The sequence below is a fragment of the Panthera onca genome, chromosome D2, assembly GCF_046562875.1.
Source record: "Panthera onca isolate mPanOnc1 chromosome D2, mPanOnc1 haplotype 2, whole genome shotgun sequence".
Lineage (NCBI taxonomy): Eukaryota > Metazoa > Chordata > Mammalia > Carnivora > Felidae > Panthera > Panthera onca.
Window position 1 is genome coordinate 62,931,221 of NC_138349.1, and position 17,665 is coordinate 62,948,885.

At 38.4% G+C, this 17,665-nt stretch overlaps 1 protein-coding gene across 2 annotated transcripts in view; it reads right to left on the minus strand.

Annotated features, from left to right (window-relative positions):
- The window catches only part of NRBF2 (nuclear receptor binding factor 2), a 35,292-nt gene that overhangs the window by 10,662 nt on the left and 6,965 nt on the right, over positions 1-17,665 (minus strand). Inside the window, exons 2-3 of one of the 2 annotated variants that reach the window (XM_060642656.3) lie at positions 6,161-6,245; positions 1,151-1,191 (exon numbers count right to left, since the gene is read on the minus strand). In XM_060642656.3, coding sequence (XP_060498639.2) covers positions 1,151-1,191; positions 6,161-6,245 — 126 coding nt within the window. The remainder of the gene's footprint in view (positions 1-1,150; positions 1,192-6,160; positions 6,246-17,665) is intronic. The other variant, XM_060642657.3, reaches the window with a different exon arrangement.

Consider the following 17,665-nt stretch of genomic DNA (forward strand, 5'->3'; position numbering starts at 1 on the left):
TACTTTTTAAATTTTTTAAAATGTTTTCATTTATTTTTGAAAGTAGGGACAGAGAGAGAGATAGAGCAGAGGAGGAGCCGGGGATTGGGGAGGGGACAGGATTCAAAGCAGTCTCTATGCTAACAGCAGAAAGCCCAATGTGGGGCTCGAACTCACAGAACTGCAAGATCATGAATTGAGCCAAAGTCAGACGCTTAACCGACTAAGCCACCCAGGCACCCCCACACTGGGTACTTTAAAAATTTTCTAAATGAGAAAAACACTGGCCTAAAAAAAAACGACAATGCAATTTAATAGAATTCTATCTGATACGATTTTTAAAAACTTAAATGCCATCTGTATTCAGCTTGAAATTAGAAAACTTTCTGCTTTAGGGATGTATACTACAACTAGCTAAAATCCCTTTTTATTAAGGGGCTCAGAAGGCTCAGTGCATGTATGTATTATGTGGCCAACATGAGCAGTTCTACACTGTCAAAAGGAAGTGCAGGAAATAAAACACAACTTTCAGATTTTCTTGGTTCAGTTTGAGGAAGTGGCATTTTCTCCCTGCCACTGACATCCCCTCACAGAAAAGATCTCCTTAATTCAACTAGACAAACATTTACTGAGTATCTCCTAAGTACCCTGCCACTTGCATAATCAGAAAATCATCTTTGGATGAAGGCATTTTCAAAACCTAGGTACACCCTCCCCTAACACGGAAAACATTTAAAGCCATTGGTGAAACAAATATAAAGGTACCAGAACTGTTTAGGAATTCAGGAAAAGACAAATTCAGATTTAAATTATTTTTGGCAAGCAAAGGGAAGTCCAATTGGTCGACCCTTGGCCAGGCCTGATTACTTTCTGTGAGCTAAGCTAATACTGAAATGAGTTAATGATCAGGAAAGACCCTAGAAGTCTCTAAGGAAAACACTCGATCTGAGATCTAGAAGTAACTAATAGAAAACAGAAGTTTCTGCATGCCATCTCTGGGATGTCGACAGTAGTTCACTGAGTTTTAATTTCTGAAGTACTCCTATCTTTTCCATTTTATGTATTTTTGACTACAGTGTTTTGAGAAGGGCATACATTATTTTACACACAATTCAAGTATCCACAAGAAAATCCTTCTAACCCTTATGCAAATATTAAGAAATTGTCTCACCTGCTCAGACTGTGTGAGCTTCATGGCTTCAGAAAGATATGCTGGTTAAAAAAAAAAAAGGCACATTAATGAGTGTCATAATTTTGTAATCAACAGGTCAAAGGAAGAATTTCAACACTCCTATGACAAAAAAGAACTGGTTTTAGAAGCAATTCCAAGCAATTCTGCTACATAATTATCTTCCCAAAATCAAACAAGGTGGGGATTTTAAGAAGATAGGATTTTTTTTTCCCTTAAGTTGTATTTATTTATTTTGAGAGAGACAGAGACAGTGCAACTGCGGAAAGAGCAGAGGGAGGGGGAGAGTGAAAGAATCCCAAGCAGGATCCACACTGCCAGCACAGAGCCTGACATGGGGCTTGAACCCACGAAGCTGCAGGAACATAACCTGAGCCAAAACCAAGAGTCGGATGCTTAACTGACTGAGCCACCCAAGCCTCCCAAGAAGACAGGATTCTTAACTTCTCCAAGAAGTCAGTGGTAATCAACTGTAGATATTCTCTACCCCACCTTGAAGGAGTCTGCTCTTCAAAATCCTTGTAGATTTCACAATTAAGAAAGTAAAGATGGCCTAATAAAAAAATAGGATTAGGGAGGATTAAAACTAAGCAAAAACCTTATCAAAACCTTATTATTATGATCACAAAAATGTCAAGAGATTGATTACAGGTGTCTTTTTAACCACATGAATACTTGGACTAAATCATTTTGGCCTCCTTCAAAACTACTTTTATTGAATTATTTCTGAGCTATCCCATCAACCTAACCTACCACGCATGAATCAGGTAGTTAAAAGCCATTAAGAACTTGTTGACATATTTATTGTAAGTTGTTGTCTTTTATTAAGACCTTAAATAGTCCTAATAAATAATAAACTTAAGCTTCTCTTTGACCTTAGGATCAGTTCCTGGGTGACTTAATTTACTTGAATTTAAATAACAGTCACTGTAAAAATACATTTTTCCTCTCTGCTAAAAAGCTTAAAGCCAAATTCTCCTTCTATCAAATAAGCAAGAACTCATGGTACACTTTGTGAACAATATTTCCAGGCACTCCTCATTTTATCTTTCTAAGGATTCCTCATCTGCTTATTTTTAATTACATTTTGTATTTTGTTGTATTCCTCTGGAAGACCTTTTATATACTGCCTGGAACAAAAGAGAGTATAAACAAGTATCATAATAGATCATACACAATCTCTATTTCTTATTTCTTATTATCAACGTCTCAGTATCTCTCATCCCTACATTAAGTTCTTTTTGCCTTTTTGCAGATCTTACAGGGCAATGTTTCTGTCATCTTAAAGCCAAATATTTTAATGATTTTGAGTTCATGACTTAGAACTGTTGCCTGCTAGGTTATACCATAATCTTTAAGATACGGATTAACTGGATGGTCCTTCCCCAACAGTAAAACAGAGTTGGCTATATAGCCTTTGCTCTAGCCATACTTAAATTTTTTCCTCAACTTTTGTGTCTTTTATTCCTATAGTAAGTCTATATAACTGAATACAGACTATTTCTTTGTCTTTTTCTTCATGTTTAAGGCTGTTGAGACACTCTTATCTATTGCAGCAATACAGTGTGGATGAACTTCCCTATTATTTCCACATACCATCGTCTCCCCATCTGAACTACAGTTTGCTGTAAATTCACTTTTTAAACAAAGGGAACAGTTTCATAAAACCAGGCTTAAACCAACTGGACAGCCTTTGTAGAACCTTGCAACTATAACATGACAGTAGAGAATACCCAAGGACATGAGTTTCCAAAGCCAAAAGAAAATCAAGAGTCACACTGCCACTTAAAGTATTTCCCATGTTTTAATTTACAATTTGGGTCTTAAGGGGGCATCTAGCTGGTTCACTTGGTAGAGTGTGTGACTTTTGATCTTGGGGTTGTGAGTTCAAGCCTCACACTGGGTATAGAGATTACTTAAAAAAAAAAAAAAAAAAAGTAAAAATAAATAAATAAATAATATTTGGGTCTTAATAAAAGAAAAAAATTTCATCTGATTATATACTCATGAATTTGTTCCAGAGTCACAACCGAATATCTCACACACACAGCAAAATATTGCCTCTGAATGACAAAGACTGATCTGCTCAGAATCATTTTCATGCTGCCATAGCTTCATAGGAAGGTCCGGGTCAAGATAGGTTTCAACCAAGTATATGTAGACACTGTGAACTCTGAGGTCTGCTCATCTTCTAAACTGCTGGAGTTCTAAGCACTATAAATGGCTATTATCAACTTCACATTTAAGCTTTTGCTCTTTTTGCTGTTTGTCAAAGAAGAGAAACCCACTTAGGCAAGTGGACTGTGTAAGACTATGAGCAAGAATTCTATCCAGCTATAGCTGCTAATCAAGGTTTCTGAGCAACAGATTTTTCTGACAATCCTGGAGTCAAGCCATGTCAGGTGTAGAGCTTACTTAAAAAAAAAAAAAAAACCCATCAGAAGATCACAAAGTATAGAGGCTATGAGTTTAGCTATGTAATCTCAGGGTAAATGTTTATGTCCCAGAATCTCCTCTGATCTTTCATAGTTTGATAAGAGGCACCTCCTTTGCCCTTAAGTTCTCTATTTCAGGCTTTCCTTTTTATCAGTCATTCTCAGATGATGACCTTCCCTATCATATTTTTTTTAATGTTTATTTCTTTTCGAGAGAGCAAGCAAACAGGGGAGGGGCAAAGAGGGAAGGAGACACAGAATTGGAAGCAGGCTCCAGGCTCCCAGGTGTCAGAACAGAGCCCAACATGGGCTTGAACCCACAAACCGTGAGATCATGACCTGAGCTGAAGTTGGACACTTAACCAACTTAGCCACCCAGGCGCCCTTCCCTATCATATTTCTAAAATAAATCCCTTCAGAATATATTTACACCCATACCTCCCAAAGCATCTCTGCTATAAGCCCCAGATATAAGTCAATTTAGAAAATACTAAGCTTATTCCAACCACGTCAATTTTCAAATTAGCATTACATTCACAACTCCACTCTAAAAAACACAAGGCTATTTTTAACCCAGTCTAAACTCCAAATCAAATCAGCTCAGTGGGATTAACTGATCACACTTGAGTTCTATCTCCCTAATTAAAACTAATGGGATCCAAAAGGCTGCCTTTATCTTTTCTACCCCTGAGAATGTCACAGATTGTAGATACTGAGAAAGTGGGGAAAGGCGTGTAAAGCCCAATATTGGTTTTAATTCCTCAAAGACAGGGACGCAGATTAGGAATGAAAGAAACGTTTCTCCCTTTTATATATTCAGAACCTCCTAACGCTCAATGCACAACATATACTGATCATTCCATTGTGATATATTTTATATACATGTAACCACAAAGACTCTGGGTTATTTAACCAGAGGTATTACTTCACTGGGGCATTCACCCACAACACTATTGTTGTTGTTTTTTAAATAGTGTAATATATTTTCTTTTTTTTTTTTTTAAGCTTGTTTATTTATTTTGAGAGAGACAACACGTGAGCAGAGGAGGGGCAGAGAAAGAGAGAGAGTGAGAGAATCCCAAGCAGGCTCCACAGCACAGAGCCTGATGTGTGGCTTGAACTTATGAACTATGAGATCATGACCTGAACAGAAATCAAGTGCCACTTAACTGACTGAGCCACTCAGGCAACCCAGTACACTGACTTTTCTGTATAGTGACTATAACAATTTCATTCATAACAAAATATGGTTTATGAAAGATTTAAAGAGTACTAGCTGCCAAGTTTAATGTTGCATAAAGCTCCCCATAAAACTCCCTATAAAAATTCACAAAGACTTATGGGGTATGCACTCAGCCCTACAGCTGAAGGAGTACACTTCAGTGGCAAAACTCATTCTTTAAAAATAAGACTTGAGGGGTGCATGGGTGGCTTAGTCAGTTAAACGTCTGACTTTGGCTCAGGTCATGATCTCGCAGCTCATGGGTTCGAGCCCTGTGTGAGGCTCTGTTCTGTGTCTCCCCCTCTCTCTCTGCCCCTCCCCCTCCTCGCTTGTGCTTTGTCTCAAAAATAAACATTAAAAAAATTTTTTTAATTAAGACTCGCATTTTTTTCTAAAAATCATGGACATGTAGGCAAAAATCACTAACATAAAAGGACTTATTCAAACCAGGGTCCACTGTGTGGTATTTCAGCAGTAAGGCAACACTGGAGGGGTATATTCTGCCAAGAAAGAACATGGCTTTAATCACTGCAGTGGCCTAGAAGAAAAAGAAAGTGTTTTCCTCTAACAGAAAGACTATAAGATTTGTTCTAAGAAAGGTGGCCTATTTTTAATGCAGCATAAGTAAAACACTCCCTCCTCAAAGCTTTTAGGTTAATTAGCCAACTGAAACCAGTCTGTACAAAACAGACCCCAAAAATCTATTTGAGTTCAGCATATGCTAGACTGTGGGACTGATTGGGATAAAATTAGGTGTTTGATAAGAAGTCATTAATTCTAAATTTCATACCTAAAAGCAAGCTATCATCAGCATGACACCATAGGCATGAATGTACAGATGAAATATTCAGAAGGAAACTAAGGAAGACCACAGAAGAGTATTATCAGCATCTTAGAAATCCAGTGAAAATTAAATGGTTAGAATTAAGTTGGTTATTACTTTCATAACCCAAAATGGCTAACTAACTGAAATCCATTTTCCATAGTAACTAAGATGTATATTGACAGATATCTTGCAATCACTTCTATCTTTAGGGTTCTCCAGGTTCAGAAAGCTGTGTCCAGGAGTCATTTTGCATATACAACCAGTATTGCATATACAACCTTCATGGTTTAGAAAGACAAGGTTAGGAAGAACTGGGAAATCCAAGATACTCACTTGAAAAATAGTCCAAACTGACATTCTGGTAGGTCAATACTGTCAACCTTGTATATGCAGGCCAACAGCACATCATTACTATTGTGACTTTCATTCTGAATAAACTGTTGAGAGATACTGGAGAAAAGAAACTGCCCTCCAGTTTAGACTTGGTATTTCTTTAAAAGAATACTCACCTGAAGCCTTTTTGTGACAAGAAATAGCCTCTTCGTATTTTCCTGCAGCTAATAAACGATCTGCTCGTCTGCTCTGTTGATGAGCCTAGAAGACAAACATTCCTAAGTTCCTCCAAATTATATAAAAAGACACGACTTAAAATTTTTTGACAAGATAAATAATGCCTTTTTTTGCCACCCAGCAAACCATTACAGATGTATCTATGAGAAATCTAACAGGTAGCATCTGAGGACTGGCATCTTTTCTCAACTCTACCAATAAACTATCAAGTTTAACACCAGCGCTGAGCTCCTTCAATGAGTCACATTCTTCCATTCTTCAGAGATTAACCAAGAGTTACAATCACAGATTGTATATTTATTTACTTGACTTTTAACAACCTCCTTTCAAAACAAAAGCTATCTTGTAGATCCTTTCACTAGTTTGTATAGTTTATAAACTACAATAAGGAAATTATAAAATAGTAAAATTCAAGCTATTAACTCATTCTTTCCTTTCAACATTAAAGTTACTATTTAAGATAAAAATCTGTATACTGTACAGCTAAAGAATTATACCAATATTTAATATTACAGTGATTTTTTTTTCAGGTAACACTGACCAAAACAACAAACTCAGATGTGAAAGCAAATGGCTCAAGTGCCCCCAAATGTAAAGGTAAATGGATTAATAAGCAGTCACTGGCCTCTTTACATGTGTGCTACACTTTAAGAATTACTACAACATGGGACACCTGGTGGCCAGTCGGTTAAGTATCCAACTTCGGCTCAGGGCATGATCTCATGGTTCATGAGTTCGAGTCCGCACCAGGCTCTGTGCTTACAGCTCAGAGCCTGCAGCCTGCTTTGGATTCTATGTCTGTCTGTCTGTCTCTCTCTCTCTCTCTCTCTCTCTCTCTCTCTCTCCTCCTGCCCCTCCCCCACTCATGCTGGCTTGCACTCTCTCTCAAAAACAGATAAACATTTAAAAAAATTAAAAAAGAAAAAAAGAATTACTACAACTTTATGAATGTGATTCCCTTTCTTACATGAGGATGTGCAGCAGACATATCTGACCTAAGGTTCCACAGTTAGCAGACAAGGAGCAAGTCAGAAATGATCAAAGTCAATTTTTCTAACTAGGTAGTTTTCCTCACTAACAAACTCACAGATGATTTAGAAACGCTGCTTTAAAAAAAGTAAAAAGCATCGTACACTCATCTTCATAGCAGCATCAATCACAACAGTCAAAAAAAGGTGGAAGCAACCCAAATGTCTCTATATATTTATATATGTATATACATACATATATAATAGAATTATTATTAAACCTTGAAAAAGAAGGAAATTCTGATGCATGCTACAACATGAACTCTGAGGACATTATGTTAACAATAAAATATAAAAGGGGCACCTGGGTGGCTCAGTCGGTTAAGCATCACTCTTGATTTTGGCTCAGGTCATGATCTCAGTTTAGGAGTACAAGCCCCGCATTGAACTTGTGCTGACAGAGTGGTGCCTTCTTGAGATTCTCTCTCCCTCTCTCTGCCTCTCCCCTGCTCACATTCTCCCACCCCCCACAAAATAAATTTTAAAAAATTAAAATAAATAAGCCAGTTACAAAAAGACAAATACTATATGATCTCACTTATAAATGGATATCTAAAGTAGTGAAACTCATAAAAACAGAAAGTGAAATGGTGGTTGCCAGGGGGTGGAGAGAAAAGTGAGTTAAGGTGGAGAGTTTCAATTTTACAAGGTGAAAGGTTCTGGGGACCTGTTGCACAAATGAATATACTTGCTACCAAACTGTGTACTTAAAAATGAGAAAGGATAAATTTTACGCTATGTATATTACCTCAATTTTTAAATCTTTATTTATTGTTTTTTTTTTTTTTTAGTAACCTTAACTTAAATGTGGGGCTTGAACTCAGGACCAGAGATCAAGAGCTGCATGCTCTTCCGACTGAGCCAGCCAGGCGCCCCTTTACCTCAATTTTTTAACAAAGCAAAAAGCAAATCTGTTCTGTCAGGTGTAAAGTGATTTATCTTGAATGCTTTTCAAAAACTGTGCCACAGATGTCTCATAAAAATACTTCAGAGAATCACTTTTGCAACAGAGTAGAAATATTCTGGGCATGTTTGCAAATCACACTCAATGTAAAACAGAGGTGAAGACAAAAGTAGAAATCAGCAATGCATGCTTGTTTACATTTTCCCTTCTATTTATGTCAGGAAGACACAACACTATTTAAAAGCAAGATCATCCATTTCAACTGTTTCAGAGGCTGTTTACTCTTCAAATAATAACTAAACAAGCTTTGTCCCTAAGTCTCAATTTATTCCTGAAAATAATGACGGGTAAAAGAAATGGCTAGGGGCTTAAAATACTTTTAACTGAGCATAAAATACGTCCTGAACACAGGAGTATCTTTTGGTACCTAGAAATGACACAGATCTTTTGGGAAGAGAATATACACGAAGAAAACTAAGTTATAATCAACATGATTTCTCTATGTGTTCTGATAATATAGTTAAAGCAAATGGCAATCAACAAGGTTCTAGGTGTGTGTGGGGGGGAACCCACAAAGGAAGGGGTGAATTTGCACGTGCCTTAACCTTTCTGAGGTTTGAAAGAAGCCCTACATAAGAGACAAAACTCAAATTCCAAAGTATCTCCTAACTGTGGACGGCAAAGTACAGATCCAGCCTTACCACGAAGCCAGGGCTCTGGGCACAAGTCTTGGCTCTCCCACTAACCAGCTAAATTATTTCATCCTTCAGGGTCTGTTTACAGGTGATGAACCTGTAAGACGACAGAAATGGACTATATCGGTGCTACTCAAGTTTTAGTGGAATACAAATCACCTGGGGATCTGGTTAAAATGCAGACTCTGATTCAGTAGGTCTAGAACAGGGGGTCGAGATTCTACCCACATGTAGCTGAAGCTGCTGGCTCTGGGATACCCTTTGCAAAGCAGGAAGAGATGCTCTCTGAGGTTGCCTCTTCTATGCCTCTGATGATATTAACCACTTTCTACGTTGTACTATGATGTACAACTCCCTAAATAAACTTCAAGCTCCATAATAACAGAATAAATTATTAAATACCAAAGAAACACACAAAAAGTTCTCAAGTGGTGAGAATAGGATCTCATACCTGTCCTGACTTCCCTAAAACCTTCCCATGTAAAGTTCAAGCTCTGATCACTCTGCCAATTCAAGAGTTACATCTCATTTAAAAATACACACCTACTCTAGGTTATCTGGCACCACAGCAATCAAATTCCCTATTTAAAAAAAATGCAGGGGTGCCAGGGTGGCTCAGTCAGTTGAGCGGCAGGCTCTTAATTTCGCCTCAGGTCATGATCTCCCGGTTTGTGGGATCCGCACTGACAGCACAGAGAAGCCTACCTGGGATTCTCTCTCCCTCTCTCTCTGCCCCTCCCTGCCCTCCAAATAAATAAACTTCAAAAAAAAAATAATAATAAAATACAGTTACTACTAAGCTCCTGTTACACACCCAGTAAGCAGAGTCTCTGTACAGAGCTTGACTGCCTAGATTCAAATCTTAGCTTGAACACTTATTAGACACATGAAACTGGCTTTCTTAACTTTCTGCCTGAGTTTTCCCATCTCTAAAATGAGAGTACAGTGAAAATTAGTTAAAAGACAATAAAAGCTATGGCAATCCCTGCCATTAAGTTCACAATATATAGTTGGGGAGACTAGACTAAATTGTTTTGTTTTTTTCCCCTAACTGAAGATACTATAGGAAAATTATCTTGGTAATATTTCTTATTTTTATGATTATTTTTAATACCTCTTATTTTTAAAACAAAATTTAAAGATCTCTAATTTAGGGGCACCTGGGTGGCTCAGTCGGTTAAGCGTCCAACTTCGGCTCAGGTCATGATCTCATGTTCCTGAGTTCGAGCCACATGTTGGGCTCTGTGCTGGTAAGCTCAGAGCCTGGAGCCTGCTTCAGATTCTGTGTCTCTCTCCCTCAAAAATAAACAAACATTTAAAACAAATCTCTAGTTTAAAACTGATCTCTTTAAATACTGCTCTTGGTAGAATCACAGCCATTAAATGTTAAGTCCATAACTATGTTTCTTCAGTAACTCAAAACAGCAACAAAAAGCAACTGAAATGGAAAATGTTGGTGAGAGATTCTAAAAGCAGTTTGGGCACTCATATACATATAGATATATATCTATCTACGTAGATCTCTCTCTCTCTCTCTCTCTATATATATATATATATATATCTTTAATTTTTTTAAGGGGGGGGAAGAGGGAGGGAGAGGGAGAGAGAGAAAATCTTACGTGGGATCCACAGTGAGGGTGGGTCCCAACAAGGGGCTCATCCCACCATGACTGTGGGATCATGACCCAAGCTGATATCAAGAGTCTAATGCTCAACTGACTGAGCCACCCAGGTGCCCCTGGGCACTCATATATTTTAATTCTGTTAACACGTTTTTCTTTTGCCAAGTATTTCAAGATGCAGTAAGATTTATGGAAAAGGCTTTATCTTAATATTGCATATTCATTCAGAAAGGATAAAAGACACTCCAGGTCTTTGAGTGGTTTCACTAACAATTCAATTTAATGTTTAAGAATGCATCTATTTTGAGCACTGACCAAATTAAGCTTTTTTTTTTTTTTTTTCTTAAATAAAGTATCAATACTGACCAGGAAACTGTTAGACAGAAAAGGCAATGTAACACTCTTCAAGAGCGTAAACTCCATTAACTCATTTTCATCTCCCTAGCTGGTAAATAAATGAGCTCAATTTTTTGTCTGTTTTAACCCTCTGGATTTCTTATAAAAATGTATAAATCTTTCATAAAAATCCGTGTTTTCTAAACTAACAAACAAAACAGAAACAGACTCATAAATACAGGGAAGAGGGTGGGTTGACAGATGAAGTAAAGAGGACTAAGAAATAAAAACTTCCACTTATAAGTCACAGAGATGAAAAGTGCAGCATAGGGTATAAAGTCCATAATATTCTAATAACATTGTATGGTGACAGATGGTGACTAATTATGGTGAGCACTGAGTAATGTATACAACTGTCAAAACACTATGTTGTACACCTAATACTAATATATAACACTATGTCAACTATACTTAAAAATAAAAAAAAAAAATGGTGTTTTCTTTTCTGTCCTAATTATCTTTTATCATTCTAATAGGTCACAGTTAACTAATCATTAGTAGCTGTGTCCCATAGGATATACATATTTTTTAATTCAGGTATAGTTGACATATAAAACATTTATTTAGTTTCAGGTGTACATGATTTGATATTTGTATATATTGCAAAACAATTACGACAGTAAGTCTTTTAACATCATACACCATACACTGTTACAAAAAAAATTTTTCTTCTGTTCAAGACTTTTAAGGTCTACTGTCTTAGCAACTTTCAAATATGTAATTCAGTATTATTAACTATAGTCACCATGTTATATATTGCATCCCAGGACTTATTCATAACTGCAAGTTTGTACCTTCTGGCCTCCTTCATCCATTTTAACCTTAGTCACCGTGGCAACTACCAATCTATGAGTTTGGGTTTTTGTTTTGTTTTGCCTTTTAAGTTCCATCTGTAAGTGAAATCACTTAAATTTGTCTTTCTCTGACTTTTTCAAATAGCATAATGCCCTCTATCTCCATTTATGTTTCGTAAGTGGAAAGACTCTGGGTTTTTTTGTGGCTAAATAATATTCATTATATAAATACCACATCTTTATCCATTCATCCATCAATGGACACTTATTTTCATATCTTGGTTGTTACAAATAGTCTGTATATCTTTTCAAGTTAGTGTTTTTGTTTTCTTCAAATACCCAGAAGTGAAACTGCTGGATCATATGGTATCTCTATTTTTCTTTTTTTCTTTTTTTTTTTTTTTTTTAATTTTTTACTGTTCACTCATTTTTGAGAGAGAGTGAGAGCACAAGCAGGGGAGGGGCAGAGAGAGGGAGACACAGAATCCAAAGCAGGCTCGAGACTCTGAGCCATCAGCACAGAGCCTGACGTGGGGCTTGAACCCACAAACCACAAGATCACGACCTTAGCTGAAGTTGGACACTTAACTGACTGAGCCACCCAGGTGCCCCATGATGTCTATTTTTCATTTTTTGAGGAACCTCCATACTGTTTTTCATAGTGCCTGCACCAATTTGCATTCCCACCAATAGTGCACAAGGGTTCTCTTTTCTCCACATCGCAGCCAACACTTGTTATTTCTAGTCTTCTTGATACTAGCCATTCTAACATGGGTGAGATGAGGGGTGCCTGGGTGGCTCAGTCAGTTAGGCATCCGACTTCGGCTCAGGTCATGATCTCACTGTTTAGGTCATGATCTCACTGTTTGTGAGTTTGTGAGCCCACATCAGGCTCTGTGCTGACAGCTCAGAACCTGGAAGCCTGCTTTGGATTCTGTGTCTCCCTCTCTCTCTGCCCCTCCTCCCCCTTTCAAAAATAAACACTAACATGGGTGAGATGATATCTCATGTGGCTTTGATATGCATTCCCCTGATGATCAGTGATTATTAAGGATCTTTTCACGTACCAGTTAGCCATGTGGATGTCTCCTTTGGAAAAATGTCTTTTCAGATTCTCTGTCCATTTTTTAATTGGACTGTTTGTTCTTTTTGCTATTGAGTTGTATGAATTCTTTATGTATTTTGTTGGACACTAGCCCCTTATCAGATGCATGATTTGCAAATATTTTCTCCCATTCAGCAGGTTGCCTTTTCATTTTTCATTTTGTTAATGATTCCCTTTGCTGTGCAGCTTATTAGTTTGATGTTCCACAAAATTATATTTTCTTGATATTCTTTGTTGATTTTCTTATTTTCTTTACTTCTTTATCAACAACTGTTGGTAAGCAGTTATATCATAGCTATATCATAGCTCCCAATGACCCCTGCCTTCCGGTATTCATACCTGTATGTAATCTCTTCCCCTCTAATGTGCACTAAACCTAGTGACCTGCATCTAAGGAATAGAATACAGCAAAGGGGAGGGGATGTTGCTCCTCTGATTAGGTTACAAAAGACACTGGCTTCCATCTTGGTAGCATTCACTCCCCCCTTGCTCACTTTTTTAAAATGTTGATTTGATAGAGAAAGAGAGCTGGGGAGAGGTGGGAGGGGCAGAGAGAGAGAAACAGAGAGAAGGAGGGAGGGAGGGAGGGAGGGAGGGAGGGAGGGAGGGAGGGAGGGAGAGAGAGAATCCCAAGCAGTCTCCACACCTGTCAGCACAGAGCTGACAAGGGGCTCAATCTCAGGAACCTTGAGATCATAACCTGAGAGGAGATCAAGAGTCAGGAGGCTTAGGGTACTGAGCCACCCAGGTGCCCCTCCCTTACTCACTTTAATAAAGCCAAGGGTCATGTTGCAGGCTGCCCTACCAAAAAGCTCTCAGGGAAGGAACTGAGGGTAGTCTGCCAACAGCCAGCAAGGAACTGAATCCAAAAGCTGATTCAAAAGTCCTCAAGGAACTGAATTCTACCATCAGCCATGTGAGTGAGCTTGGAAGCAGCTCCTGCCCCAGTGGAGCCTTCAAATGGGACCACAGCCCCAGATGACACCTTGATGGCAGTCTTATGAGAAATCTTGAAGGAGGACCCAGCTAAGCCATATCGTTATTCCTGCCTCACAGAACCTATGAGAAAACAAATGTGTGCTGTTTTAAGCTCCCAAATTTTGGAATAAGTTGCTGTATAACTCATATCTCATATACTAATAGTATGGCATCTTTGTCTTTTATTGTAAGCTGCCTCAAATTCTACTTAGAAATAAATCTTTTTTTTTTTTTTTTTTTAAAGTAAGCTCTATTCCCAACATAGGGCTTGAACTCACAATCCCAAGATCAAGAGTTGTGTGCTCTACTGACTGAGCCAGCCAGATGCCCCTAGAAATAGATAATGTTTAAATAGGGAAAGCAGTGACTGGCCAATCCTCGTAAGACTGTGATACCCTACCACTGAGTATTAGATTTCATGATACTATAATCTCATATTTAAGTACTTTCTGGCATTTAGAGTTTATTAATAAACTGATGTAATTTTGCTTTGAGAACCTCTTGAATTCTCATGGAGATGAGCAAGCTAAGCATTGTCTTACCCTCCAGCTGTAGACAATTACAAAGCTGGATACAATATATAAAAACATTTTACACTGAACAAAAAAATAACAGAAGGCTACAACTTTAAGAAAAGGAAAAAGTGCAAGGTGAGGCTTTCTTTCTGAGAGCACTTTCCAAAATGCAGTGCAGAAAAACAAAACCCAAGCAGAAGGTGGTATCTACTTGGGGAAAAGAAATGAAGAGTAGAGCAAAAAGGTTGGAATTTGAGGAGGGTCCAGGATTGGAAAGAATTACACTGAAGACGACAACCTAAAAATATGCATACAAAAGTCCTTTCAGGTCTGTAGCCAACGTCTAAGCTGCACATGCACCAGGTTATAATTCCAGGAGGCCTAGCAGACACTCTAAGCAGACAATTCACAAGCTACACGATGTTGGGAAGACAGGCTGTAGTTTAGACCTGAAGAGTATAGTGATGCTGGTGAACACCGGAGACTTTCAGTTGAGAATCCAGAGAGGTCAGCCCCAGGAGTAAGAATCACACTCTAGGCATTATGGGTAAAACTAAAATAGACCCACCCTAATAAAGCCTAAAACCAAGTTTAGATGGATCACGGTGATCTGCCAGTATTTTAACCGCCAACCAGAACAAAACACTCTTTAGAGAAGATGCTAACTTCAGTCTCTACAACATATCATCCACAATGCATGAAATATTAAAATAACCTTACTAAGCATGTGAAGTAGGAAAAAGTGATTGATAATAAAGACAAAGACAATGAAAACAGATCCAGAGATAATCCATGTTGAAATTAACACCATGGAACTCAAAGCAACTATGCTTAAGATGTTAAAGAAAATACAGAAAGAGGATACAATAGATGAAAAGAAAACTAGAGACATGGGATGAAAGTTCTGTAAGAATTGGGGACTTTGTCCTATTCACTGTTAAGTCCTTGAGGTCCAGAACAGTACCTGACAAGAAGGTAGTTACTCGTAATATTTGTTGGTTAGTTGGAGGAGGGAATGAATGGTAAGTTGCAGGGAAGAATGGAAGAAGTCATGTTTACAGCTGGTAACAGGGGCGCCTGGGTGGCTCAGACGGTTATGCATCTGATTCAGCTCAGGTCATGATCTTATGGTTCATGAGTTTGAGCCCCGCATCAGGCTCTGTGCTGACTGCTCAGAGCCTGGAGCCTGCTTTGGATTTTGTGTCTCCCTCTGTCTCTGTCCCTCCCTCACTCATACCCTGTCTCCGCCCCTCTCTCTCTTAAAAACAAACATTAAAAAAATAAAAAATAAAAATAAAAGTTGGTAACAAAACCAAAGACTGGAAAATGCTGACAGAACATTACTGTATTTCAGAAAAATATCAGAATCAAATTCTGCATCAAAATTTAAAATAACTATATATATGGATATACATATATACAGAAAAAGAGTTGGTCTTTGATACATTTACTTCATCCACTATTTCATCCACCCAATCTCTAGGACACTTTAATCAGAATTTTCCTACTCCCTCTCAAGTAAAAATGAAAGCACAAGGGGCACCTGGGTGGTTCAGTCAGTTAAGCATTCGACTTAGTTTCGGCTCAGGTCATGATCTCACAGTCTGTGAATTGGAGCCCTGCATGGGGCTCTGCACTGACAGTGTGGAGCCTACTTGGGATACTCTCTCTCTCCCTCTATCTTTCTCTCTCAAATAAACTTAAATTTTTTTTTAAGTTTTAAAAAAAATGAAAGCACGCTACTACAAAATGTTCTAAAACCTTTATAAAAAGTAAAACAGTAACGTCTTACTGTGTGCCCTGTACAGATTCCTCCCTTGCTGAATCCTCCTCAGAAGAGCCAACCCTTTACACACATCCCACTGGTCTCTGTGAACTGCTCTTCTTCCAGGCAATCAATATGATTCTTGTGGAAACTGCCATATTCTTAATTACCTCATCCCCTGGACACTAAAGAATTCATTCCACTGCATTTTCAAACTTAGGGACAGAGAATATGTCAAGAAAGTGTTAAGTGGTTCTAACTACTGTGACATTCAGGAATTAACTAAGTCTGCAGAGACATAAAGCAGTCAAGCCTGAAGTGGCAGAGGGAGAATCTGATCATCTTTAAGCCTCAGGTCCCATACTTTCTTAGACCTACCTGCAATGTAGCCCTGCCCTTCCTGCACCTTTCTTTGGATTCCAATCAATTACCCTTTCAATAAATTATCCCTTTTGGCATAAACTAATCTGAAGTGGCTCTCATCACCTGCAACCAATGAAAATCCTAGCTAAAACTAGATCACTTAATGACTGCAGCCACCAAGAAGTACCTTCTACTTGCACATGCTAACTGCTTCAGAAATAGATTGGGGCGCCTGAGTGGCTCAGTCCGTTAAGTGTCCGACTTCAGCTCAGGTCATGATCTCACGGTTCGTGAGCTCGAGCTCCAGCCCCATGAGTTGGAGCCCCATGAGTTCGAGTCCCGTCCGTGTCTGGCTCTGTGCTGACAGCGGGGAGCCTGGAGCTTCTGATTCTATGTATCCCTCTCTCTCTCTGCCCCTCTCCTGCTTTCTCTCTCTCTCTCAAAAATGAATAAACTTCAAAAAAATTTTATTTAAATACAGATTAAATATTGTCTTTTTTTCCCCAAAGGAAAACAGTGTTACTTTCTATTACTTTCCATTTAATTATTTCCGTGTCCCTGGGGAAAGCTGTGTATGTAAAGATGACAAGAAAAGGAACACCATACCAAACACAGTATCAAAAAGGCAGAGGAAAATATAATGTACTCTTGAACCTTGTGGTAGGGTCTTCAATAGAGAGCAACGGAGAAGTCGCATTCACTCTCCCTTCCACCATCAATTCACTGTAAGTGGCAAGTGCAAGTGGTATCTCCTAAGTACTGAACTGACCTCGGTCAAACTAATGTAATGCAATCACACTTAAGATAACTGCTCAAGTGTTAGAGAAGGCCAAGACCTGTTTTTGATTTTAAGTCTAAGGATCAACTTCTCCCACATGCAGCTCTGCTGCATCTTTTTTTCTACCTCATTTTCAGTTGCTTTTTTTCAGAACTGCCGCCATCTGCTGTGAAGGCAAATTACAGGATACAATCCACCAATGAGTTCTGAAATCAATTTAGTGGGTCAAAACCATCATTAAAAAAAAATTTTTTTTTTTTTTTAACATTTATTTGTTTTTGAGAGACAGAGACAGAGACAGAGCACAAGCAGGGGAGGGGCAGAGAGAGAGGGAGACACAGAATCGGAGGCAGGCTCCAGGCTCAGAGATGTCAGCCCAGAGCCCGATGCAGGTCTGGAACTCAGGAAGTGAGATCATGACCTGAGTCAAAGTCAGACGCTTAACCGACTGAGCCACCCAGGCGTCCCAAAACCAGCATTTTAAAAAATCTTAGTAAATAT